Below are 25,944 nucleotides of genomic sequence, written 5' to 3'. Positions count from 1 at the left end.
AAAAGAGGGAGGCTTGCAAAGTTGGAGAACACCATCCCAACCGTGAAGCACGGGAGTGGCAGCATCATGTTGTGGGAGTGCTTTGCTGCAAGAGGGACTGGTGCACTTCACAAAATAGATGGCTTCATGAGGAAGGGAAAATGATGTGGATATATTGAAGCAACATCTCAAGACATCAGTCAGGAAGTTAAAGCTTGGTCGCAAATGTGTCTTCCAAATGGACAATGACCCCAAGCATACTTCCAAAGTTGTGGCAAAATGGCTTAAGGACAACAAAGTCAAGGTATTGGAGTGGCCATCACAAAGCCCTGACCTCAATCCCATAGAACATTTGTGGGCAGAACTGAAAAAGCGTGTCAGAATGATAGTAGAGAGAGTGATTTATTTCAGCTTTTATTTCTTTCATCACATTCCCAGTGGGTCAGAAGTTTACATACACTCAATTAGTATTTGGTAGCATTGACATTAAATTGTTTAACTTGGGTCAAACGTTTCAGGTAGCATCCACAAGCTTCCCACAATAAGTTGGGTGAATTTTGGCCCATTCCTCCTGACAGAGCTGGTGTAACTGAGTCAGGTTTGTAGGCCTCCTTGCTAGGAGGCCTCCTTGCTACAAACTATCATTCTGACATTTCACATTCTTAAAATAAAGCGGTGATCCTAACTGACCTAAGACAGGGAATTTTAACTAGGATTAAATGTCAGGAATTGTGAAGCTGAGTTTAAATGTATTTGGCTAAGGTGTATGTAAACTTCCGACTTCAACTGTATATTTCACTGGTCATCCCCAAAGCCAACACCCCCTTTGGCCGCCTATCCTTCCAGTTCTCTGCTACCAACGACTGGAAACGAATTGCAAAAATCACTTAAGCTGGAGACTTATATCTCCCTCACTAACTTTAAGCATCAGCTGTCAGAGCAGCCTACCGATCACTGTACCTGTACATAGCCCGTCTGTAAATAGCACGCCCAACTAACTCATCCCCATATTGTTATTTATTTTTTTGTTGCTCTTTTGCACCCCAGTATCTCTACTTGCACATCATCATCTGCACATCTATCACTCCAGTGTTAATGCTAAATTGTAATTATTTCGCCACTATGGCCTATTTATTGCCTTACCTCCCTAATCTTACTACATTTGCACACACTGTACATAGATTTTTCTATTGTGTTATTGACTGTACGTTTGCTTATCCCATGTGTAACTCTGTGTTGTTTTCTGTCGCACTGCTTTGCTTTATCTTGGCCAGGTCGCAGTTGTAAATGAAAACTTGTTCTTAACTGGCCGGCCTGTTTAAATAAAGGTGAAATAAAAATAAATAAATAAACACTTGTCCGTTCAGTAGCTGGGCAAGACTCTGTGAAGATGATGTATTGCGTAATGAAATGCGTCACGATGTGTACAGGGCATTAGACGCACGTGAAATCAATGACAGCACTGGCCCGATTTTAGCTAAACTTGGGTGAATGTTGAGTCTTGCCATAGAGATCTAACATTTACAAAAGTACAGCGATTGGCCAGATGTGGCGCTATAACAAGACATTGAAAATGCAAACTTTGAAAGGTCACGCCACTCACCCCGTTTGACCTAAAGTCATGAAATTCAGTACATACAGTGCATTCAGAAAGTATTCAGACCCCTTCCCACATTTTTATTCTAAAATGGATTTTAAAATTCTCATAATGCAAATGTATTAAAAATAAAAAACAGAAATACCGTATTTCCATAAGTATTCAGACTCATAGCTATGAGACTCAAACTTGAGTTCAGGTGCATCCTGGTTCCATTGATCATCCTTGAACTTGGAGTCCACCTGTGGTAAATTCAATTGATTGAACGTGATTTGGAAAGGCACACACCTGTCTATATAAGGTCCCACAGTTGACAGTGCATGTCAGAGCAAAAACCAAGCCATGAAGAAACAATTACATTTAAATGTGAAAGTAGATCCTCTTAGTCCCTCCACCTTCTCTTCTTATTCTTTCTGTTATTTCAGGTCAAAAAATATTTGAGGAACAGACTGCAGGGAGAGCATCTTGCCGCCTGCATGCAGCTCTCCATCAATGCCCCCCCCCCCCCCCCCCCCCCATCAAGGAGCTCAATTACCGGAGGGCGTTGGAAATGTTTTTCCAAAAGCCAGAAGAATAAAGTGCTCTGACAAAGGCTGTAAACTATGTCAGAACTAGGTTTTTGTCAAAACCTGGAGAGATTTCCAACACCCTCCTTTTGTGATAAACATGAATTAGTTGGCTCTAATTCAAATCAAATCAACTCATGCTCAGTCAAATTGTCCTCTGTTAATTTTGTCAAGATAAACTTTTATATTTCAGAAAGAAGGTCTCTGTTGTGTTTCTTTATATAGCTGCAGCACTCAACCTTAAATTGCATCCTGTATACTATAATAATTTTACCAATACGTTATTGAGCTAATTTATGGGAATGGAAATTATATTTCAGAGGGTTTCTTTTTTATTAAGTCACTAGAAACAATATTTTCAGTACTTATATATATTTTGTTTTGAGGGGGACCTCCCCGACCCCCGCTAAGTTTCCCCACACAGCTAACACATTTTCCAGAGGAAACACTGGTTTGGAGGAAAGATGAACGGAGCAAAGCACAGAGAGATCCTTGATGAAAACCTGCTCCAGAGTGCTCAAGACCTCAGAATGGGGCGAAGGTTCACTTTCCAACAGGACAATGACCCTAAGCACACAGCCACGACAACACAGGAGTGGCTTTGGGACAAGTCTCTGTATGTCCTTGAGTGGTCCAGCCAGAGCCAAGACTTGAACCCAATCGAACATCTTGGAGAGACCTGAAAATAGCTGTGCAGCGATGCTCCCCATCCAACCTGACAGAGCTTGAGAGGATCTGCAGAGAAGAATGGGAGAAACTCCCCAAATACAGGTGTGCCAAGCTTATAGCGTCATACCCAAGAAGACTCAAGGATTTAATCACTGCCAAATGTGCTTCAACAAAGTACTGAGTAAAGGGTCTGAATAATTATGTAAATGTGATATTTCGTTTTCTTTTATTTAATACATTTGTTAAAATGTCTAAAAATGTGTTTTTGCTTTGCCATTATGGGGTATTGTGCGTAGATTGATGATGAAAAAAAAAAATTAATCCATTTTAGAATAAGGCTGTAACGTAACAAAATGTCAAGGGGTCTGAATACTTTCCGAATGCACTGTAGGTCCCTCTCCTCACAAGGAACACATTTGCATCTGGCACCCATCATTTAGAATTTTATGAAAAACACTTAAAATGCTACACTTCTGGCACTGAATGACCGATCTGCATGAAACTAGATATGTGGCATCTATGGCCAAAGGTCTCGCACTCTGTCAACGCAATATTTTCTAAAACAATAAACATTCACGTGGTCTAGCACATAAATCAGTCAAGGACATTTGTATTGTAACCAACCATTGGTACACAAGTTGCAAACACTGTCAAGACCCAACATATGCAAGAACAATCATTTCGTCCATACGGTGGCGATATAATGGTACATGTTTATATCTCTTGATCTGTTTAACTCAGAGTGATTACATTTGGCACACATACTCAGGGATGAGTGTAGCTAACCCACACAATATCTCAGACAACACTGGCTCGATTTTGACAACATTTGGGTAAACGATGAGTCTTGCCAAAGAGATCCTGCATTAAAAAAATTCCACTAAATGGCCCAAGGGGGCGGGCTTCATAATTTGTGGGGCACAACATGTTTACTGTTGCCTTGTTAATTTATGAAGTGGAAAAAGTGGCTGGCTGACAATGAGTCTTATTGACAGCCGGCGCTTATAGAAAACACTGCTAGCACCAGCCTCAACTGTCTGTGCATACACCATTCCCCCCAACCACCAGTGCAGACAACACTATTCTCCCATAGCACCAGCAACAAGACACCAGTTTGTCATATCATATCATGGTATTTTTCAAACTGTTGACGGTATTTTATGTTTTTGATTAATTAAAAGTTCTAAATTTGCTTTATGAGTAGTGCGTGACCCTAGGGTGGCAATACATATATTCTAAATGATTTGAAATGGGTATTTCTCCATTCGGATTGTTTTATACTGTTCAATTCAACTTCAACCTAAAATAATTTCCTGCATTTCCATCAATTTCTGCATTTCCTGCACTCATTTGAGATAATTTCCACACTGCCATGATATGGGCAAAAATACTAGGCCTTATTTTAACCAAATATTGCGATTTAGATCAAAACACTTGGGTGAACTTTTGGAATCATGGAAATAGAATGTTTATTATAATTCTATAGTTAAAATAGAAATAATAGTGGGCACTTTGAATACAGTGTTGTTTGACATGACAACGAATGAAAATGCCATGGACAAGTTATTGTGACCGGGTAGGAACCAAAGTGATGTTCTAGGGGACCCTATAATCTTTGGCTACATTAAATATTTATTCATATAGCCAACATATTCATGCTTTGCCTTTCCTCTTTGATTTAGAAGATACTGTTGCACAAACAACATGCTGATTTAAGCCTCCACCAGTACTGGTATCAAAGGCTGTATTAGCTAGCTACGTTTGACTCAGTACTTTTAGCCAGCTAACTAGCGACTAGCATTAGTGGCTAACACGATTTGGCTTAACTTGCTAAGAAAATTCAAACTAGCTGTTTGCAGATGTGAGAAACACAAACTAATATTGTAATTATAGAACGCTTGTGGATTTATGTTAAGATCAAAGTGGAAACAACATCGTTGTCATCAACATGACCATGCAGACTGAACGAAAGTGTCTCGTGGTCAAGCAACAACAAATGCAATCCTTGAGTGACAGGGGGTGGGACTAGGTCTGTGTGGAAAGCGGCATGGAGAGAGAGAAAGAGGGGAGGGATGACTCAAGTAGCGGAGTAAACTACAAAAATGGATGTTACACACGGCGTATCACATTTAACAAACCAAACAGTCAAATACTGTTATAGAAGGTAAAGTAAAAACTCAAACCGGTCCGTGCATAAATACCGGTATATGGTAAAATACTGTATACCGCCCAGCCCTACTCCGAATTAAGATTCAAAGATGTCTGCAGAAAGAATGGGGTCAGCTATGACATGACACCTTGAGGTAAAAAATATATTTTTGTTATTCAACTACAGTAAGTGAAGTGGATTTACACCCAGTAACGGAATAACAGTACATCATGGGTCTAAACACTAAACAGAAATGTAATAATTATACATATCAATGCTACTCATGTTCCACAAGTTTGGACATCAGAGCTCAATAGAGCAGCGATTCTCAACTGGTGGGTCGCAACCGAGGTCTTGAATGGATCGAGGGTGTCCGAGTAAAGAAATATATAAATATACATACATACATACATATATTCGATTTTTCATTTATTACAATGAATAAATTCTCCGGTCCGAACTTAAACAACTTATGGTAGAAAGTGTGTATAAATGATAATCAATTTAGATTTTCAAATCATTAAAAAACTTAAAATCACAGTATTTTCAATATTGAGCTATTAGCAGCGCTATTTTTGTGGTCTCAAACCAGTGAGCTTACTAACATTCTTCATCAAGAATATGGGCAAAATGTTATTATGGACAATGAAAGAGGTGGGAATGCTCCCTTGTCATTTAATTGCTACATTTACTATCAATATAGCATTAAAAATTGTTTTACAGATTGTATTTTCAGATAATTTTTCGTGAGGCAAAACAAGTTGAGAACCACTGCAGTAGAGTATAGTTCAGTACAATATACTATACTCTACTGTATTGTACTCTACACACTGTACAGTACTGTGTTGTACTGTGCTCTACTATTCACTGTGCTATCCAAAAATGTGAAACATAAGTCTATGATAGGTTCAGATTTGGTCCAGTCCTGTCCGTCTGTGGACTGTAACACCAAGACCAGGGTGGACTGACCAAATTTAAACTACTTTTCAAAGTCTATGGACGTCCGGTGTCGGTCAGTGTTCAGTGGGTGAGGATACCGGTTAGAGTAAATGGAAAGAGAGAGGGCTCATGGGTAGGTGTCAGTCAGTAAGAGCTGGGAGAGGTGACATTAACTTGAAAGTGAGAGGCATAGAAAGAGCGGGGGAGGGGTTGTCCAGACTCAGACTGTTTTAACACACTTGGTTTGACCACCAGACAACAGAAAGAAAGAAAACAGTTATGAGCTGAACATAACAGTATGCCAGCGGAAGGGAGGACAGTAGCAGATGACCCAACTGTGATTAGTGACTATTGTGATTTCCCATTGTAGCCAATTCAGTGGCAGTAATTCCTATACAGATTGGTAACGGACTTCCATGTTTGAATCACTTAATAATTCATCAACAAAATTTATATCAGTAATTGGTAGGTCTACCATTACTTGTTACTTCATTGTCCTCTATCCTCATCAGGGAGAGAAAATACCTTAAAGATATATGAATTTGGTCAGGTCGCCCAAAAAGTTACATATTGCAGCGTTAAACTTACAGATGGTAAACAATTTCTCCAAAACTAAATATGTGTTAAATATTAGTTGGCAGGGGTCTTTACGTCAACATCATTGTGTTTTGATGTATTTGTGATACCTTTTAATACATTTTCTGGTAGATGTTTTCTAAGACCCCTTTTCCATCTGTTTATCCAGAAATCAAAGCCTTTACTTAAACCTAATTTTTAAGATGGAAAATTGTTAAAAAATGCATCTATGCCTTAATTTTCCAAAATATACACTCTTAGCTTTCATTTGACATGCTCCTATTAACTTCACATGCTCATGGGTCCTTTTACATGGAAATACCCTATTTTTTCTCTCGCTCTCACCTCTCCAATGTCGGATGATGATGGGCCTTTTGCAGTGGACAGTCTGTTCTCCGGCTTGTTATTTTAAAAGCTTAATTTCCCTTTTTGTCCCAATCCCCATTTGATTTGAATTGGCCAAGGAATATAGCCTACTCTTTCATGTCTAGTAGACAGAGCAGAGAATTCCTACAAAGCAGCACAAAATGTTCAGTCAGAAAATATTGTTTATCTCTTTAATGTTGGATGCATGGGCCTTTGCCTATAGCGTAAAGCTAGGCTATTAATTTATTTTTTACAGACACTCAACTATCTTGTGTCTAGCTGTTTAAAAACTTAGGCTGATAACCTATCCTCCTACCACAGGAGGTTGGTGGCACCTTAATTGGGGAGGACGGGCTTGTGGTAATGGCTGGAGCAGAATTGGTGGTATCCATGTGTTTGATGCCATTCCATTGTACTCCGTTCCGGCCATTATTATGAACCGTCCTCTCCTCAGCAGCCTCCGACTAGGCCTATCATAAAAGCTTTAGGACAAATGAAAGTTATGAACATTAGCCTATTTCCCAAAAACTGTACTGTTGTCCTAAAGTTGGCACTTTCAAAAAGAACAATGACAAATCTATAGGCGTAAGGTATTTTCAATCACAACTTTATGAGAAGTAGAACAAACAATAGCACACAGTGTGGTCAAAGACGTGGTAACTTAGTTGTAGTCATAATGTGATTACCTTAATGTGAGAAAGACAAAGGAGCTGATCATGGACTACAGGAAAAGGAGGGCCTAACAGGCCCCCACTAACATTGTCGGCGCTATAGTGGAGCGGGTCGAGAGTTTCAAGTTCCTTGGTGTCCACATCACCAACAAACTATCATGGTCCAAACACACCAAGAAAGTCATGAAGAGGGCACGACAACACCTTTTCCCTCTCAGGAGACTGAAAAGATTTGGCATGGGTCCCCAGATCCTCAAAAAGTTCTACAACTAAACCATCGTGAGCATCCTGACCGGTTGCATCACAGCCTGGTATAGCAACTGCTCGGGATCCGACCGTAAGGCGCTACAGAGGGTAGTGCGTACAGCCAAGCTTCCTGCCATCCAGGACCTATATACTAGGCGGTATCAGAGGAAGGCCCAAAAAATGGACAAAGACTCCAGTCACCCAAGTCATAGACTGTTCTCTCTGCTACCGCACGGCAAGCAGTACCGGAGCACCAAGTCTAGGTCCAAAAGGCTCCTTAACAGCTTCTACCACCAAGCCATAAGACTGCTGAACAGGTAATCAAATGGCCACCCGGACTATTTACATTGACCCCCTTTGTTTTTACACTGCTGCTACTCGCTGTTTATTATCTCTGCATGTACAAATCACCTCGACTAACCTGTACTCCCGCATATTGACCCGGTACCCCCTGTATATAGCCTCGTTATTGTTATTTTATTGTGTTACTTTTATTATATTTTACTTAAGTGGTACAAGCATTTCGCTAGACCCGCAATAACATCAGCTAAATATGTGTATGTAACCAATAAAAGTTGATTTAGTAAATATTTTCTTAACTCTATTACTTGAACTGCATGGTTGGTTAAGGGCTTGTAAGTAAGCATTTCACGGTAAGATCTACACATGTTGTAATCAGCGCATGTAACAAATACAATTTGATTGGATTTGATATAACTACAAACATAGTTATGTTTAGCCAGTTCTATATCCCCGGTCATGTTTTTATTCGTTATAGGTGTTAAAGACATCATAAGGTAGTTAATTTAAACCGACTTATAGCAATTTATATCAGTTTATTGCGATTTTCTGGCATGTACAAATCACCTCGACTAACCTGTACTCCCGCATATTGACCCGGTACCCCCTGTATATAGCCTCGTTATTGTTATTTTATTGTGTTACTTTTATTATATTTTACTTAAGTGGTACAAGCATTTCGCTAGACCCGCAATAACATCAGCTAAATATGTGTATGTAACCAATAAAAGTTGATTTAGTAAATATTTTCTTAACTCTATTACTTGAACTGCATGGTTGGTTAAGGGCTTGTAAATAAGCATTTCACGGTAAGATCTACACATGTTGTAATCAGCGCATGTAACAAATACAATTTGATTGGATTTGATATAACTACAAACATAGTTATGTTTTTGGGTTATTAGATATTTATCAACTTATTTCCAGATATCTTTCCGGATATCTTCTGAACTAAACTACCCACAATGTGCTATTTCTCAATGTCATATGTTAGTTCATATGCTAGCTCAAGCTGGCTAACGTTAGCATTCTCATGCTCTTCAGACTTTGAACCTGTTAGCACGGCAGGCTCTGGTGTCTTCTTGCCATGGGCTCAAAACGAAAGAAAATCATAGCTACTTGCTCTAATTGTGTATGTAGTACCTTGTCTGTTCTTTTTGTTTTGTCAACTTTGACATGTTCTCTGTGAAGTAGGCTATGCAAGTTTTGTAACATTTTCAACCTTGGCTTAGTGCTAGCGCACTAGATGACTGACATCAAATCTACTTTGGATTTTTCTCATTATAGCTATATGATTTCCCTCACTGACTCTCCCTCGGCCCGGTGAAGCGCCAGCCTCCCCCTCGCTTTGGTAGCCAACTCAGCCTGCACTCTTTTAAAATGTTTTTACCTTCGATTGGGCCTCAGACATCAATCTCTAAGTCTCTGCTCTCTCTTTGCTTTTGATCTGCCGTTTAGTTTGTGTTTGTTAGTTGTGTTCTATCTTTGTTAGTTGTGTTCTATCTGGTCTTCAGTTGTTAGCAGGCTTGGTGGTTGGATAGGCTAATAGCTAGTTAGCTAAGTGGCTAACGTTACCTGGCTGGCTAGATAGCTATATGCACTTATCTTAGCCAGCTAACAATCTTTGATAATATTCTTTGATAACTGGTTAGATGACGTTATGTTTTTACAAGACATTAGTTTACTTTGATGTAGCTGTAAACTAGGTGTTGATAGCAACTGGCTGACTCATGCTGTGATAACTTAACGTTAGCAGGCTAGTAGGGCTAACGTTAGCAGACTAGTAGGGCTAACGTTAGCAGGCTAGTAGGGCTAACGTTAGCAGGCTGATAGTAGGGCTAACGTTAGCAGGCTGATAGTAGGGCTAACGTTAGCAGGCTAGTTGGCTAGCAAACTTGCAAGTTGATTTGTTACAATAAATTCAAGTATTTGATGGTAACTTGGCTGAAAATTGGTTTAATTTGAAGTTATACATTTGAAGTTATTGCTGTTGGAGTTTACGTTATAGGGAATAGGGTGGCTTGTCGGGTCCTCCATATTAATAACCTCTTGAGCCTATGGGGGGTGCTATTTCGATCTTGGAAAAATTGGTCCCCAAATTAAACTGCCTCGTACTCAATTCTTGCTCGTACAATATGCATATTATTATTACTATTGGATAGAAAACACTCTCTAGTTTCTAAAACCGTTTGAATTATGTCTCTGAGTGAAACAGAACTCATTCTGCAGCACTTTTCCTGCCAGGGAGTGAGATTTCAGAAATCTCGGCCTCTGTTCCCAGGTCAGTTTATAAGTCCCTGTGAACGCTGTGGGGCTACAAACACTGCATACGCCTTCCTCTAGATGTCAGTAAGTGGTGACAATTTGAATGGAGTCGATTGCGCAATCTGGGACCTTATATTAGACCCTGGAGCGGAAGTACCTTTCTTTTCAACCTTGCGCTCGACGCAGAATGGACGTCGGACTGGCCTCCTTCCAAGCTTTGGTTTAGCCAGTTCTATATCCCCGGTCATGTTTTTATTCGTTATAGGTGTTAAAGACATCATAAGGTAGTTAATTTAAACCGACTTATAGCAATTTATATCAGTTTATTGCGATTTTCTGGCATTTCTTTGTGACGCAATTTCAAGAGTTGGACACTTTTCCGGTACATGCCGAACGTTAGTGGCCATTTCGACAGGACAAGAGGACATCTTTCGACCAAAAGACGATGGTTCTGGAGAAAGGACACCTTGCCCAAGATTCTGATGGAAGCTCAGCTAATAGTAAGAACTATTTATGCTGATAAATCGTTGTTCTGTTGAAAAATGTTAAATGCATAAGCCGCCATTAATTTTTGGGTAGCTTCGCTTTAGCGCACCCTGTATTGCGCAGTAAGGTTAATTTTAAAAATGTAATTCAGCGATTGCATTAAGAACTAATTTGTCTTTCAATTGCTGTCCAACCTGTATTTTTTTAGTCAAGTTTATGAATAGTTTTCGATAAAAATAGGTGTCTTTCCAAGATGGCGCCGGACAGATTGCTTGAGTAGTTGGAAACTATTTTCATTTTATAAGCACGATTTGTGCCGCTAAATATGCACATTTTCGAACAAACTCTATATGTATTGTGTAATATGATGTTACAGGACTGTCATCTGAAGAATTCTGAGAAGGTTAGTGAACAAATTAATATATTTTGGTGGTGATAACGTTATCGCTCTTTTTGCCTTGAATCAATGCTGGGGTAATGTTTGCACATGTGGTATGCTAATATAACGATATATTGTGTTTTCGCTGTAAAACACTTAGAAAATTTGAAATATTGTCTGGATTCACAAGATCTGTGTCTTTCAATTGCTGTACGCTGTGTATTTTTAAGAAATGTTTTATGATGAGTAATTAGGTAATACACGTTGCTCTCTGTAGTTATTCTAGTCGAGTTGTGATGGTGGCTGCAATGGTAAACTGATTTATACCTGAAATATGCACATTTTTCTAACAAAACATATGCTATACAATAAATATGTTATCAGACTGTCATCTGATGAAGTTTTTTCTTGGTTAGTGGCTATTTATATCTTTATTTGGTCGAATTGGTGATAGCTACTGATGGAGTGAAAAAATGGTGGAGTAAGAAAAATTGTGTCTTTTGCTAACGTGGTTAGCTAATAGATTTACATATTGTGTCTTCCCTGTAAAACATTTTAAAAATCAGAAATGGTGGCTAGATTCACAAGAAGTGTATCTTTCATCTGGTGTCTTGGACTTGTGATTTAATGATATTTAGATGCTAGTATTTACTTGTGACGCTATGCTAGGCTATGCTAGTCAGCTTTTTTACTGGTGGGGGTGCTCCCGGATCCGGGTTTGGGAGGAACTAGAAGTTAAACCAGACCCCTGAAAAACATTTTCCGACATGTCTTCGGAATTCTGATCAGTTTTATGTCATAACTCGAAAAGTGAGGTGTAACTTTACATTGGGACTTTTGATTCATATACTAATGCAAATCCATACGTTACATTTGATTACATTTATGCTACCTACCCTTAAGGAGGATGAGGCAAATAAAGCCATTATTATCTAGATCTGAAGAAGGTAGATATAAAACCTAACTCACTACTGTACTGTTGACTGTCACTTTGCTCCATCATGTGCCTCTGCCAAGGCTTTCAACAACATTATCTTTCATCATGATTCTTCCAGTTGTTGTAGTGATAGGGGTAAAAAATATTATATTGATACTAAAGGGGGAAAAGTATGTATATATATATATATAATTTGTTTTACTTGGTAACATTAGCTAGTGCTAGTTGGCTGTAACTGCACTGAAACTCCAGTATTTTTCATCCTATAGATTTTTCTCCATCTTCTTTCTAAATAGTGAGCCAACATGTTTTCAGGACTTTCAATTCAATGATTGATCAAAACTAATTTTCTCATGCTCTCTGGTCTCTCTGCAGCAGTCATATCGTTAGCAATGTTTGGAACATCAAATTACTATAAAACCGCAATACATATAAACTCAGCAAAAAAATAAACGTCCTTTCACTGTCAACTGCGTTTATTTTCAGCAAACTTAACATGTGTAAATATCTGTATGAACAGAACAAGATTCAACAACTGAGACATAAACTGAACAAGTTCCACAGACATGTGACTAACAGAAATTGAGTGGTGTCCCTGAACAAAAGGGGGGTTCAAACTCAAAAGTCAGTATCTGGTGTGGCCACCAGCTGCATTAAGTACTGCAGTGCATCTCCTCCTCATGGACTGCACCAGATTTGCCAGTTCTTGCTGTGAGATGTTACCCCACACTTCCACCAAGGCACCTGCAAGTTCCCGGACATTTCTGGGGGGAATGGCCCTAGCCCCCACCCTCCGATCCAACAGGTCCCAGACGTCCAGGCTCTTCGCTGGCCATGGCAGAACACTGACATTCCTGTCTTGCAGGGAATTACTCACAGAATGAGCAGTATGGCATCGTCATGCTGGAGGGTCATGTCAGGATGAGCCTACAGGAAGGGTACCACATGAGGGAGGAGGATGTCTTCCCTGTAACGCACAGTGTTGAGATTGCCTGCAATGACAACAAGCTCAGTCCGATGATGCTGTGACACATCGCCCCAGACCATGATGGACCCTCCACCTCCAAATCGATCCCGCTCCAGAGTACAGGCCTCGGTGTAACGCTCATTCCTTCGACGATAAACGTGAATCCGACCATCACTACTGGTGAGACAAGACCGTGACTCATCAGTGAGAGAACTTTTTGCCAGTCCTGTCTGGTCCAGCGACGGTGGGTTTATGTCCATAGGTGACGTTGTTGCCAGTGATGTCTGGTGAGGACCTGCCTTACAACAGCCCTACAAGCCCTCAGTCCAGCCTCTCTCAGCCTATTGCGGACAGTCTGAGCACTGATGGACGGATTGTGCGTTCCTGGTGTAACTCGGGTAGTTGTTGTTGCCATCCTGTACCTGTCCCGCAGGTGTGATGTTCGGATGTACCGATCCTGCACAGGTGTTGTTACACGTGGTCTGCCACTGCGAGGGCGATCAGCTGTCCGTCCTGCCTCCCTGTCTTAGGCATCTCACTGTACGGATATGGCAATTTCTTGCCCTGGCCACATCTGCAGTCCTCATGCCTCCTTGCAGCATGCCTAAGGCACGTTCACGCAAATGAGCAGGGACCCTGGGCATCTTTCTTTTGGTGTTTTTCAGTCAGTAGAGTAGAAAGGCCTCTTTAGTGTCCTAAGCTTTCATAACTGTGACCTTAATTGCCTACCGTCTGTAAACTGTTAGTGTCTTAACAACCGTTCCACAGGTGCATGTTCATTAATTGTTTATGGTTCATTGAACAAGCATGGGCAACAGTGTTTAAACCCTTTACAATGAAGATCTGTGAAGTTCTTTGGATTTTTACGAATTATCTTTGAAAGACAGGGTCCTGAAAAGGGGATGTTTCTTTTTTTGCTGAGTTTAGAATCGTGACAATTGCAATACATATCGTCACCTAAGTATCATGGCAAAATCGTATAGTGAGGTCCCTGGCCATTCCCAGCCCTAAATAGTAGCATCCGATTTCGTGCTATTAGCCCAATGGTGGTTTTAGCAGATGTTTCTTTTATATTTTATATACATTTTGGTTGGCCAATAAGGGGCCATACCACCGTATATCACAATGCTTTGTGAGTACATAATCACGATAGGTTAAAGGTTGACATCATCCAACCCTACTGCCCAACAGTGCTATATATCACTAAGCAATTAAATGTCTATCAAGTATACTCAAGGCAATCAAGATGCCAACTACATCCACCACAAACTCTTTTCAAGCTACAAGTACGGCGCAAACTCTAATAATGATAGACAGCAAAGCTTGCCTTGCAACGCCTCAAGAAGCGGTTTTGACTCACAAAACACATTAGACCCAGAAAATGTTACTGAGGACAACAAATCAAGGCCCTAAGAGGCAGAGACACAGTCAGCGCTGTGTTAGGCCATACACTGAGCTCCAGTGCAGAGTCAGAGGCACTCTCTCCTTACCACCCTGAACCCAGTATTGGGCTAACTTACTTTTCTCCCTGAAGATGTTGGGGTTCCTAGACAGCACTGTCTGCAGCAGCACAGGCACGTCTCCCTCCGGGTCATCACTGCCCAGGTTATCCTTCAGCTCTCTGCAATGGAAGGGGGGAATCAACTAATGCAACTGTGGCTCATAATAAGAGACAACTGCTCAAACTCTTATCAGCGGTTGTGACCCCTAGCGTTGAAAGGTGTGCGGTGATGAGGGTACTCACATGTGCTCTGTGGAAACCTGGTTGAGGCTGTGAGCCAGCTGGGACACCAGGTTCTCATCCCGGCAGGCCAGCAGACAGTTGACCTCCTCCGCGATCCTCCCATTGAACAGCAGACTCTTAGTGGTGGTGGCGGGGAGAGGGGATGGCAGGGGCAGCTGGTTTAACACTGCAAAGAGGAAGAGCAGACCGGTTACGCATAATTCAGAGGCCGGAGCTGCGATGGTACAGCACCACATTGTGATATAGCTACGCAGCTTAGAGACCACCATCCGCGTACAGCCCCCGTCGCGCACCCCCCTAAAATTCCCAACCAATGCAGCTCGACGTCCTATTGATTTGAATGTGGCGACGGTTGGAGCAATTGCTTGAGCTGCACTGAGAATTCGAAAAGTATGAACGCCAATGGTCCAATATTCTAGAAAACTGCTGTGCGGACGCATAGATGTTTTGGACTCTGATATGCGCTTTAGCCTGATAGGTGTCTGGGTGACTAATAAAACACCTGAGATGGGAAAAATAGTGCATGGATGGATCAACATCCCAGCTACTCCCCGATATTGGTTAGGTTAAAGTATTAGGTTAGGGGTAAATCCAACACTACACATCACTGCATAAACCATCCATATGTTTTAAGCATGAAAAATAGAGGAAATCCTGCTTCCGTCTGCTAAAGACCTTACACCTGGAGAGAAATGCACCTTTTGGCAAAACAATAACCTACAAGCAGGGGTTGCGTTAATGCAGAATTCTACATTTTTCCATGCATGTTTTTTTATAAAAACACCTAAGAAATATATTGCTGCTTTTTGTAAACGCAGATCTAAAATGCTTCTTATTGTAATTTCTGCTCGGCATTATACTAATTTTGTGATTCAGTTGCACTTCACACGGATGAGAATTCACAAATGGGCATTTTATAGTTTTTTTCAGGGCGGTCAGCGTTTTGAAAATGCAGATTTCTGAACTCTAACGCGACCCCTGTAAAACTGAAATGCACTTCTTGGGATTGCTTAGCAGGTGGATAGGAAACATCAAAGAATAATTAAAAGAAAAGATGTTCTCACACACTGTACTTGCAAAGTCACTTGTTTATTTTGTGCCAATGTTTCAGCCTCATGGCTCTTTGTCAGAGATCATATTTGTATTCAAGCTACCTAAGCTATTGGATAACTAGCACAGAACGTTTGCCTGGAATTGTAGTCAAGAGAAATTGCCATCCAGACTTTGACACTTAGCCACGGTGTAATTTATTGCATTGAAAGTCCAGGGACTAAGACAACAAAATGTGCACAGGTGGATACTATCTATCGGCACTATACATCACATTACCCATGTCACTCTAAAGCAAAGGCTATTGAAAAGTACCATCAATAATAGTGTGTCCTAAATATCAAGACTGCAATATTCATGTAGAGAACATTCATGTTTTATTACAACAGGAAACAAAAGAGCAATAAAAACAAGCTAAATTCAATCTTGCCAACTTGGTAAATTAATTATCTAAATACCAAGAAATGAACTTAGCGGCTGGCAGCACTGACCATAAAGCAAGCAAAATGGTCCTGACTTTTTTTTAGAGGATTGTATACATTTTAAAAACAGCTTTGTATACTATAACTTTGCAAACTATACAGGGCGGTACAAGTTTAAAAAATGTCAGACAAAAAATATATAATTTTAGGTTGTTCGAATGGACAAGTAAAAAAATCAACAACAAAAAAATCACAAAAAGCCAAGCCGCGCGTCCACATATTGATATTTTGTGACAGTAAGGGAGTTATTTTCCCAGTTCTAGCTTATTTTTGGTCTGCAAACAGAGTTCGTACGATCATGAAAACCCCAGAAAAGTTGTGAATCTGCGTACGTGCCCAGGCCTAGGAGAGAGAGAGAGACATTGTAGAAACAGGTAGCCTAGCCTATAAAACAATGATAGATAGCCAACGCAAAACATATCATGTAGCCTGACTAGTTTTCTTGGTAGGCCTATTTAACAATTATTCTTTATTTAACTAGGCAAGTCAGTTAAGAACAAATTCTTGTTTACAATGACAGCCTACCGTTTAGCATCTATTAATGTCATTGTCATGTCAGATGTCCTAAAAAAACATTTTGTGAATTGATGAATGGATGCGTTAATTAACCACTGATAAAAACATTTGTAAAGCCTCCTCTCAAATGCTCAATATTGGTAGATGAGATAAATCTGACTGTTGGAAAACTGGGATTCCCCTCTATTCATCATTGGCCATGTAATTCTGACAACATTATAAATATTCCTAGAATGGTCGAATTGACTCCCATGCTGTCAATAGATCTCCCCTGAAACCTGACTATGTTTAGCCTCATAAGGTTGTAGATAAATATGTCTTAGTTACCTTTGAAGTAGTGTAAGCCATGCTATACAATAAGGGCCGAGATGTGGTATATGGCCAATATACCACAGCTAAGAGCTGTTCTTAGGCATGACGCAACGCTGAGAGTCTGGACACAGCCCTTAGCCATGGTATATTGGCCATATGTCACAAACCCCAGAAGAGTCTTATTGCCATGATAAACTGGATACGAACGTAATTAGAGCAGTAAAAATAAATATTTTGTCATGCCCGTGGTATAGTCTGATACCACGGCCAATGTACTTTGCCAGTGTACCATCAAAGCTTGCAGCTGGTCTAAATGTCAGTAGACGCAGTCCTGAAAAATAGCCTGGCCCTGCTAACATCTTTTCACTTGCTTTCCAGGTACCCGTAAGTATCGCCTTTGTTAAAAATGTAGCTGCATTGCATTTGGAAAATATGCAGACCCGTTCCCCTTTTCCAAATGTTGTTACGTTGCAGCCTTATTCTAAAATTGATTAAATATTTTTTTTCCCTCATCAATCTACACAAAATAACCCATAATGACAAAGCGAAAACAGGTTTAGAAATGTTTGCAAATATGAGACTCGAATTTGAGATCAGGTACATCCTGTTTCCATTGATCATCTGCGAGATGTTTCTACAACTTCATTGATGTCCAATTCAATTGATTGGACATCATTTGGAAAGGCACACACCGGTCTATAAGGTCCCACAGTTGACAGTGCATGTCATTGAAAAAACCAAGCCATGAGGTTGAAGGAATTGTCCGTAGAGCTCCAAGACAGGATTGTGTCGAGGCACAGATCTGAGAAAGGGTACCAAAAAATGTCTGCAGCATTGAAGATCCCCAAGAATACAGTGGCCTCCATCATTCTTAAATGGAAAAAGTTTGGAACCACCAAGACTCTTCCTAGAGCTGGCCACCCGGCCAAACTGAGCAATCGGGGGAGAAGGGCCTTGGTCAGGGAGGTGACCAACAACCCGGTGGTCACTCTGACAGAGCTCCAGAGTTCCTCTGTGGAGATGGGAGAACCTTCCAGAAGGACCACCATCTTTGCAGCACTCCACCAATCAGGCCTTTATGGTAGAGTGGCAAGACAGAAGTCACTCCTCAGTAAAAGGCACATGACACCCTGCTTGGAGTTTGCCAAAAGGCACCTCAAGGACTCTCAGACCATGAGAAACAAGATTCTCTAGTCTGATGAAACCAAGATTGAATTCTTTGTCCTGAATGCCAAGCGTCACGCCTGGAGGAAACCTGGCACCATCCCTACAGTGAAGTATGGTGGTGGCAGCATCATGCTGTAGGGAAGTTTTTCAGCGGCAGGGACTGGGAGGCTGACTAGTCAAGGTCGAGGGGAAAGATGAACGGAGCAAAGTACAGAGAGATCCTTGATGAAAACCTGCTCCAGAGTGCTCCCAACCTCAGACTGGGGCGAAGGTTCACTTTCCAACAGGAAAACAACCCTGAGCACACAGCCAAGACAACACAGGAGTGGCTTCGGGACAAGTCTCTGAATGTCCTTGAGTGGCCCAGCCAGAGCCCGGACTTGAACCCAATCAAACATCTCTGGAGTGACCTGAATATAGCTGTGCAGCGACACCCCCCATCCAACTTGACAGAGCTTGAGAGGATCTGCAAAAAAGAATGGGAGAAACTCCCCAAATACAGCATGTAGCGTCAAACACAAAAAGACTCAAGGCTGTAATCACTACCAAAGGTGCTTCAACAAAGTACTGAGTAAAGGGTCTGAATACTTATGTGATATTTCAGTTTATTTTCTATACATTTGCAAAGATTTCTGAAGACCTGTTTTTGCTTTGTCATTATGGGGTATTGTGTGTAGATTGATGAGGGGGGGAAAAACATGTAATCCATTTCAGGATAAGGCTGTAACGTAACAAAATGTGGAAGTCTGAATTCTTTCCGAATGCACTGTACCTTTCATAATATACTGAACAAAAATAAACAACATAGAACAATTTCCAAGATTTTACTGAGTTCATATAAGGAAATCAGTTAACTTTCCAGATGCACTGTGTATCAGTTAATGTGTGAGTGGCAGTGTAATACTTACAGTCAGTAAGGCTAGCGATCCCAGCAAGAGTAGTGATGGGAACATGAGGCATATCCCCATTCATGCTGAAGATAGGGGTGTGGGGGTCGTGTCGATGCACAGGTTGCTCAATGTCGTCGCCCTCCAACTGTTCCTCACATCTCCCGACCGCTGCAGAACAGAGAGGACTTCATTAGAACAGCCACCGGCAATGCCTTATTCACAATATGACACAACGCTCCTCAATATGCAACTGTCCTCAGAGGTGATAGATCATGTTAAAGGGATAGTTAGCATTGGCACACTAAACTACCTCTTAACTTCCTTCATACTGCACACAGATACATATAAATGGTATCCACGAGTTTGTCTGACTCTGTGGAAGTAGCTCAAGGACTTCATTGCTAAAATCCAGAACTATCCCTTTAAACCAAAGCCTTGGCAAAAACAGAATCAAGGGGAGCAAGAATCATCAAGAATCATCAGTAGACAGAGATGAACTAATGGGTTTACATTAATTAGACACTATAATTCAGCCAGGGCTGAGGGGATTTCAGAGAGTAAAGAGTAGTGAAACTGAGTAAAAAAGGCTACTTGTTGTACACATGGGGAAAGTGGTCGATGAATGGCAGAGCAAACACACTATTAGTACAACACTTTTGCAGACATGCATGTGCATAGTACTGGTGGTACTTGCCCTGAAAAGTTTCAGTGGTGTCATCAAAGCAACCCATTCAAAATACAGTCAGCTTCTTTCCTACTAATAATGCAATGACTTTCGGACAGTTCTGAATTTATAAGCTAAATTTAACTGAAGCATGCAGATGTATGTTTTTTTCATCAGGACTGAACTGCAGTGCATTTAAAGAATTTTCCCTAACCTTTTGCATTTGGACGGAACCTCATTATCTTTCACTACTATTTTCTTTGGAGCCACTTTCAGAGAAGACAACCAGAGGAGTAATTATCCCACTATAGCATGATCAACACGAGATTGACAGTAGAGACAAGCATCGGCAACACATAGCAATAGGCCTAGATGACATGACATGGTACAGCTCCGTTATCAGTGGTTACTGGGGTAGTTCCTTGACAAGAAAGAGGTGTGCCCCCATGCGTGCTTAAATGAAAACTGCCACCCCTTTCTGGACCCAAATGCTTATGGTCACTCTGGGGCTGTGCTGGTTGGGTAAGAGGGTGGGCGAGCAAGCAGCACAAAGGATTATCTGGTTGAAAGAAAGAAGGCAATTCCTCTGGAGCAGCAGGGTCTTCTTGAAAACACTTGCCTTGAATTGCTCCCTAACTGTGCATTTGCAGGTAACTACTATAGCTATAGTTGTACTATTACTTTAATGTGTTTCTTTCTGGTCAATAACCATCATTCAAGCAGTAACATTCAGGCATTGCCATTGTACTTTGATAGATATGTTAATACAAGTACATTTCCCATGAATATAGCAGACCTGCAGCTTGTATGTGTAGGCTAAAATGTGTTGGTCAATGACAATCCAACACAGTAAACTAATTCAGTCATATGGGATAGCCACGACATTTTCCACAGATAATGGGCCATTTAGCTTAGTCATGCAAGAAGAAGCTAATGTACTAGCTGAATTCAATAACATTGAAAAAGTAGCTACACTGGCTATTTAACTAGCAAAGGCAAGTCAAACTAGTCCTCTTCCCTGTAAATACGTGGCAGCGTAACAGACGGGTGAACGTTGCCATCATTTGCATACGCTACTTAATAAACATGGTTAATAATGAGGTTGTTAATTTAGCTAACATGTGCATGCAACCTTTATTAGCCAACTAGCACTAGCTACAGAACTATTTGGTATTTCTTTCATGCCTAGCATGAGATAGTGGCTCAATCCCAATAGCCCCCTTTAGCATGAGCCTGCGAGTCGTAGTGGTATTCCAATTCAACTTTCAGCGAGGTGTGCCTTTTCAGCCCACTAGTTGGTCCTCCAAGCGAAGCGAATCGAGATGCAGGCTTTCTATTGAGCGATTCCCAAAACTCCATTGAACTCTGCGACCCAACCCTGGAGTTGCTGGGTCGTTCCATTTAATTTCAGCATGCAATGACACCAACCATCTCAGATTGTTCTGAAATTATTTCTGTTAGAAACAGATAAGATAAGCATTCCGGAAGCATTACCAAACTTTTTTTAAACAATGAGCAATACATGAGGAATCCAAAGATGTGGTCAAAAGTCATCCACGGACCCCCCACTACAACAACGAGTATCTGATCACTAAATGGTGCAGTTCTTGCTATTAGGTGATTTTAACCCCCCCCGGGTTGGTTGTTTTTGTGGCACAAATCCAATTCAAGTCAATGGTACCCAGGTTAGCATTTCTGCAATTCATTGCATTCCACAATCAATTTTCAGATACTTTAAGATGATTTGGACATGAAGAGTGAACATTTTAATATAGACTTGCATTTGATTTGTGACACAAATGCTAAAAAGTTAGCACTTGAAACAGTGGCCAGGTAAACTAAACCAAAGTATGGGTTGCTGTCATACCAGAGGGGTATCCTACAAAGCAAGCTAGATCTACTCAGGGTTTTCTAAAGCTAACCAGCTTCAGTTAGCTTCACATTCCAGCTCAGGCTTCAACCGTACTACGATGGTGGATATATGCCTGTAACTGTGCGTGCATGTGGCGCGTGGCTTGTCAAACGCCGAACTCTTCATTGAGACAATGGTGAAACATCAATGGGCGAGTCAGTGTCACATTTGAATTTTTTCCAAAAATCAAAAAGAAAGAAAAGTTATTTTGAAAATTCAGCAGGCTATATGGTGTGAAATAGGCTTTTAGAAGTGCCGTCTTCATTTTATTACTTATCATTAATTCCAACTTTGGTGTGCTTATCAATGCACAACCACCTTTTCCCCCACTCCTATCGATAAAATAATTGTATTACGTCATACAAAAGTGTTACTGTGCGAAGTTTAAAATGCATTGTCATTACAAAATTTGTAATGTGATATATTTTAACATTACAATTTTTGAACACACAAAAAAAAACACTTGATTAATTAAATATTTAATCAGTTTTACTCCTCAAATTAACAGGATGATGACACAAGAGGGATCTGATTTCATTGGTCCTCAACTCGTGGCTCAGTCATTTAATTCAGGGTAAGTGGAGTTAGCATGCCCCGGAGCAGGTTAGTTCTGATGGATTCGTTACTAGAGTGAAATGCTTACTTACAAGCCCTTAACCAACAATGCGGTTAAGAAAAATAAGTGTTAAGTAAAAAATAAAAGTACATTTCCATTTCTTGCTATTTAAAAAGATTGTCAAGGAACTACCCCAGTAACCACTGATAACGGAGCTGTACCATGTCATGTCATGTCATCTAGGCCTATTGCTATGTGTTGCCGATCCTTGTCTCTACTGTCAATCTCACCAACTAACATTAGCCAGCTAGTTATACATTTAGCTTGCTATATGGGCATTTGCCATTTGTATGAATTGTAATCCGTGTTGATTAATGCTTTAGGGACTCCTGAGCAAACCAGCCTGTAATCTTGTGAAAACCAGTGGATGTAAAGAATCTAGCTAAAGCATTGAACTTTACTGCAAATTTAATAAACCATTTTGTAAGCTTGCCTTGCTGTTCATAAAAATTTAAAATCTGACGTGTCATTGTTCTTTATTGTAGTAGTAACGTTAGATTGAAGTTATTTTTCATGCAATTGCAGCTGAAGTAACGTAGCTAGTTAACTCAACATTAATTGCCAAGATTTTGCAGAAAATGACTGAGTGAAGGAAATTTGACCGTTACATGTCAAACTGCTATTATGGAAAGGAGCGTTAGGTAGCCTAAAGGTTAGAGAGGCTTGCCAGCAATTGGAGGTTTGCCTGTTCAAATCCCAGGTCCAACTGGAAGAATTGGGTAGGAAGTGAGCTGGTAACCAGAGGGTAGCTGGTATCAAATCCAAGACACCATTGTCAGCTGTTGTGCCCTTGAGCAAGGCACTTAACCCCCCACAAGAACAAGTGCCCAGTGTGGCAGCCCCCTGCACCACTACAAAAAAAACTGTATATGTATGCATGTGTGCCTTTCCACGGGGTTGTGTTAAAAGCAGAAGTAACATTTTGGTTGGACCTTGTGTGACCAATTGACCAATAAAGTGTCCTTAATCTTAAATCCTGCTGCTTCAGTACTATTCCACATTGAACTACAGCGAGAGCATGGGTACATTACGGGCACATTGTTGTTTTGCAGTTCTCATATGTTAAGTACGTATTTTCTGCATGAGAAATATAAATTAAGCTATTACTGCCGCCAGTACAGGCATTGTGAAAAACACAAGGCTTCTCGTCAATGAACTGCGTGGTAGGCTATCCTTCGGTGGCTTCTGCTGTTGGTGAGTGATGTCCCATGCCATAGGGTTATTTATCTCTCCCTACCACTAGTTGCTCTATTTAAGGGACACTCCCCTAACAAGGGGCACTCAAACGAGGGGGGGGGCTAAGGGGGGTATTGGGATTGATCCAGTGAGGGCCTTCTAAGCATAATTTGCTAGCCAGGAGGCTAACCATTGTTAGCAACTGAGACTCACTCCTTGAGTAACATTAGCTAGGTACATAGTTATAGTTAGCTCATCTAGCTATACCTGAATGCCATGATCAATACGACATGCCTTTGATCACCCAGAAGGATGAGAACCGTTTGACGGCAAGCAGGATTCATGATTACGGATTCTTGATTTTACTCTCTGCTGCTCGGGTTGACAACATAGCAGCACATCTGTCTCTCTCCCTCTCTGGCAACACAGTAACGTTAATCAATCGGATACAGTAGCCAGTAGGTTACTAATTGCACAGCCCAAAACCAATTAGAGTCCAACGTATTTCAGCAACTTTCTTATCATCTACTATCATCAAACTTAGTGTTTTACAAGAACCCAGTGTTGCACATCCCTTTGCCTGAAGATCGTTCAAGATTTGCAAGCAATGTACCTATATGTATATACTTTATCAAGTTAGATTAATATCTACATTGATATGTTGCTAATTTCCCTGGAAACAAATGAATCAACTTTGTTTGAAGTAACCAATCCAGTGCAGAGGGAATGGCTATAGGTATATTTAACATGTTATCAACTAGACAAGACATGTTAAATATCTGTGGTGAATGTGATGATTCAATTTGATAAATTGTAATTAGATAACTTGGTAAATAAAGCTGCATCTATAATTGTATAAGTGAACGTAAATTATGCTGAATGTGTACAATTTGGTAGCCTCTAAACTGAAAAGGAAGCTTGCCCAGCTTGTTAGGCAAACGTTTTAACCAGTTTAGTTGCCATCGTTGCAAAAATCTCCTAGCACTAGCTAGTGTGTAGCATTAGTCATTAGATAACTAGCTAAAGCCTATTTCTCAGCACATCTAGCTCCACCATAAACGTCAGAAAACATTAAACTAATGAGAAAATCGTGTAGTTGCATTTGTTAGTTTTGTCTAAATAGCGAACAACTAGCTCGTTAGGTTACGCACCTAGCTAGCTATAATATTCCAAACCTCGCTAGATAGCTAACAAAAGTTAGCTGTGGCTAGCTAACGTTAGCTAACTACCAAGACTACAACCGAAACCATGCTTGCGTTGACTCGCCCACATAGTCGTTCCTTAGCCACGGTAAGGCCATCCCTTTTGGTTTGTTATCATGATTGTTCGGGGAAAGATAAGGATTTTATTTTCACCGTCTCAATGGCCTACGTCGGCCTATTAGCTTACTAACTGAACCTCGGACTTGCCTGAGGAAGCGTAACCCCGACCCGACGCCTATGAGCGGATACAAGGCAATAAGCAAAATAAAGGGAGAAATGACCTATCCGTGCATTCCATAGCATCTAACCAGGTTCACTGAATATTAGCAACACCCGTGTAGCCGATAGGAATTGTTTTGTGATGGTGCTCCTAAATCTATATTGTACAATCATATTTACCTCTGGATGTGTTGATAAAAAGAAATGGTTGCAAAGTGGTTCGAACCGTGTCTCTAGCTCCCTCTCCGTTCTATCGCTCTAACAGCTCCTCCGAGTACCAGTAATAATATAACAACAATAATCCGGGTCGGGAGGGTTCGTTCGTCTTCCTTCTCACTGCAAACATCTATGCTTAAAGGGGGCAAACGTTCCCATAACCGGTACTTGCACCGGTTTCTCCCCAACCCCAGCAGAAAGTGAGTGCAAATTCCGACTGTTTTCGGAAAACAATCCAATGTGAAAAACAGGAACGCTATTGACGCGGTGATAAAAGGGATCCACAGACTATCCCCCTTCTCTCGCAGAACAAAATGCCGACCGGAAGAACTGCTGCAGGAATAACTCCCTCCACCGGCGCCAAACCAACTAGCAGCAGCAGCCATAGCCAGTAACAGTTACTTCCGCCGCTTTCTGCATTGCTACCCTTTGCTAGAATTTCTACTGTACACTGATAACATCCACACAACTACAGTAAATGTTTTGGAGAGGTCGAGGTCACCCGTGAGTATGCAACGAGTAAAACCAATGTAAGTAGTTGTTGCTAGTTAATAAAATAAGATAACTAACGTTAGCATAATGATAATTCCAATACATACATCGTTTCCAAAGTAGTCATGTGAAAACGTAAGTACACCCTTCGGAAAGTATTTATATATATATTTGGTTTTTTTTAAACATATTTG

General features: G+C 40.8%; 1 protein-coding gene across 2 annotated transcripts in view; it reads right to left on the bottom strand.

The window, feature by feature from the left end:
• LOC120045005 (nipped-B-like protein B) overlaps window positions 1-25,549 on the bottom strand; it is a 67,083-nt gene extending 41,534 nt beyond the window's left edge. For both annotated transcript variants that reach the window (XM_038989807.1, XM_038989808.1), the window contains exons 1-4: window positions 25,223-25,549; window positions 19,272-19,421; window positions 14,837-15,002; window positions 14,613-14,713 (exon numbers count right to left, since the gene is read on the bottom strand). In XM_038989807.1, coding sequence (XP_038845735.1) covers window positions 14,613-14,713; window positions 14,837-15,002; window positions 19,272-19,335 — 331 coding nt within the window. In that variant the 5' untranslated portion in view covers window positions 19,336-19,421; window positions 25,223-25,549. The remainder of the gene's footprint in view (window positions 1-14,612; window positions 14,714-14,836; window positions 15,003-19,271; window positions 19,422-25,222) is intronic.
• Between the last annotated feature and the right edge of the window lie 395 nt (window positions 25,550-25,944).

This window comes from Salvelinus namaycush, chromosome 3, assembly GCF_016432855.1.
Source record: "Salvelinus namaycush isolate Seneca chromosome 3, SaNama_1.0, whole genome shotgun sequence".
Lineage (NCBI taxonomy): Eukaryota > Metazoa > Chordata > Actinopteri > Salmoniformes > Salmonidae > Salvelinus > Salvelinus namaycush.
This window is presented reverse-complemented; position numbering and strand designations above follow the sequence as displayed.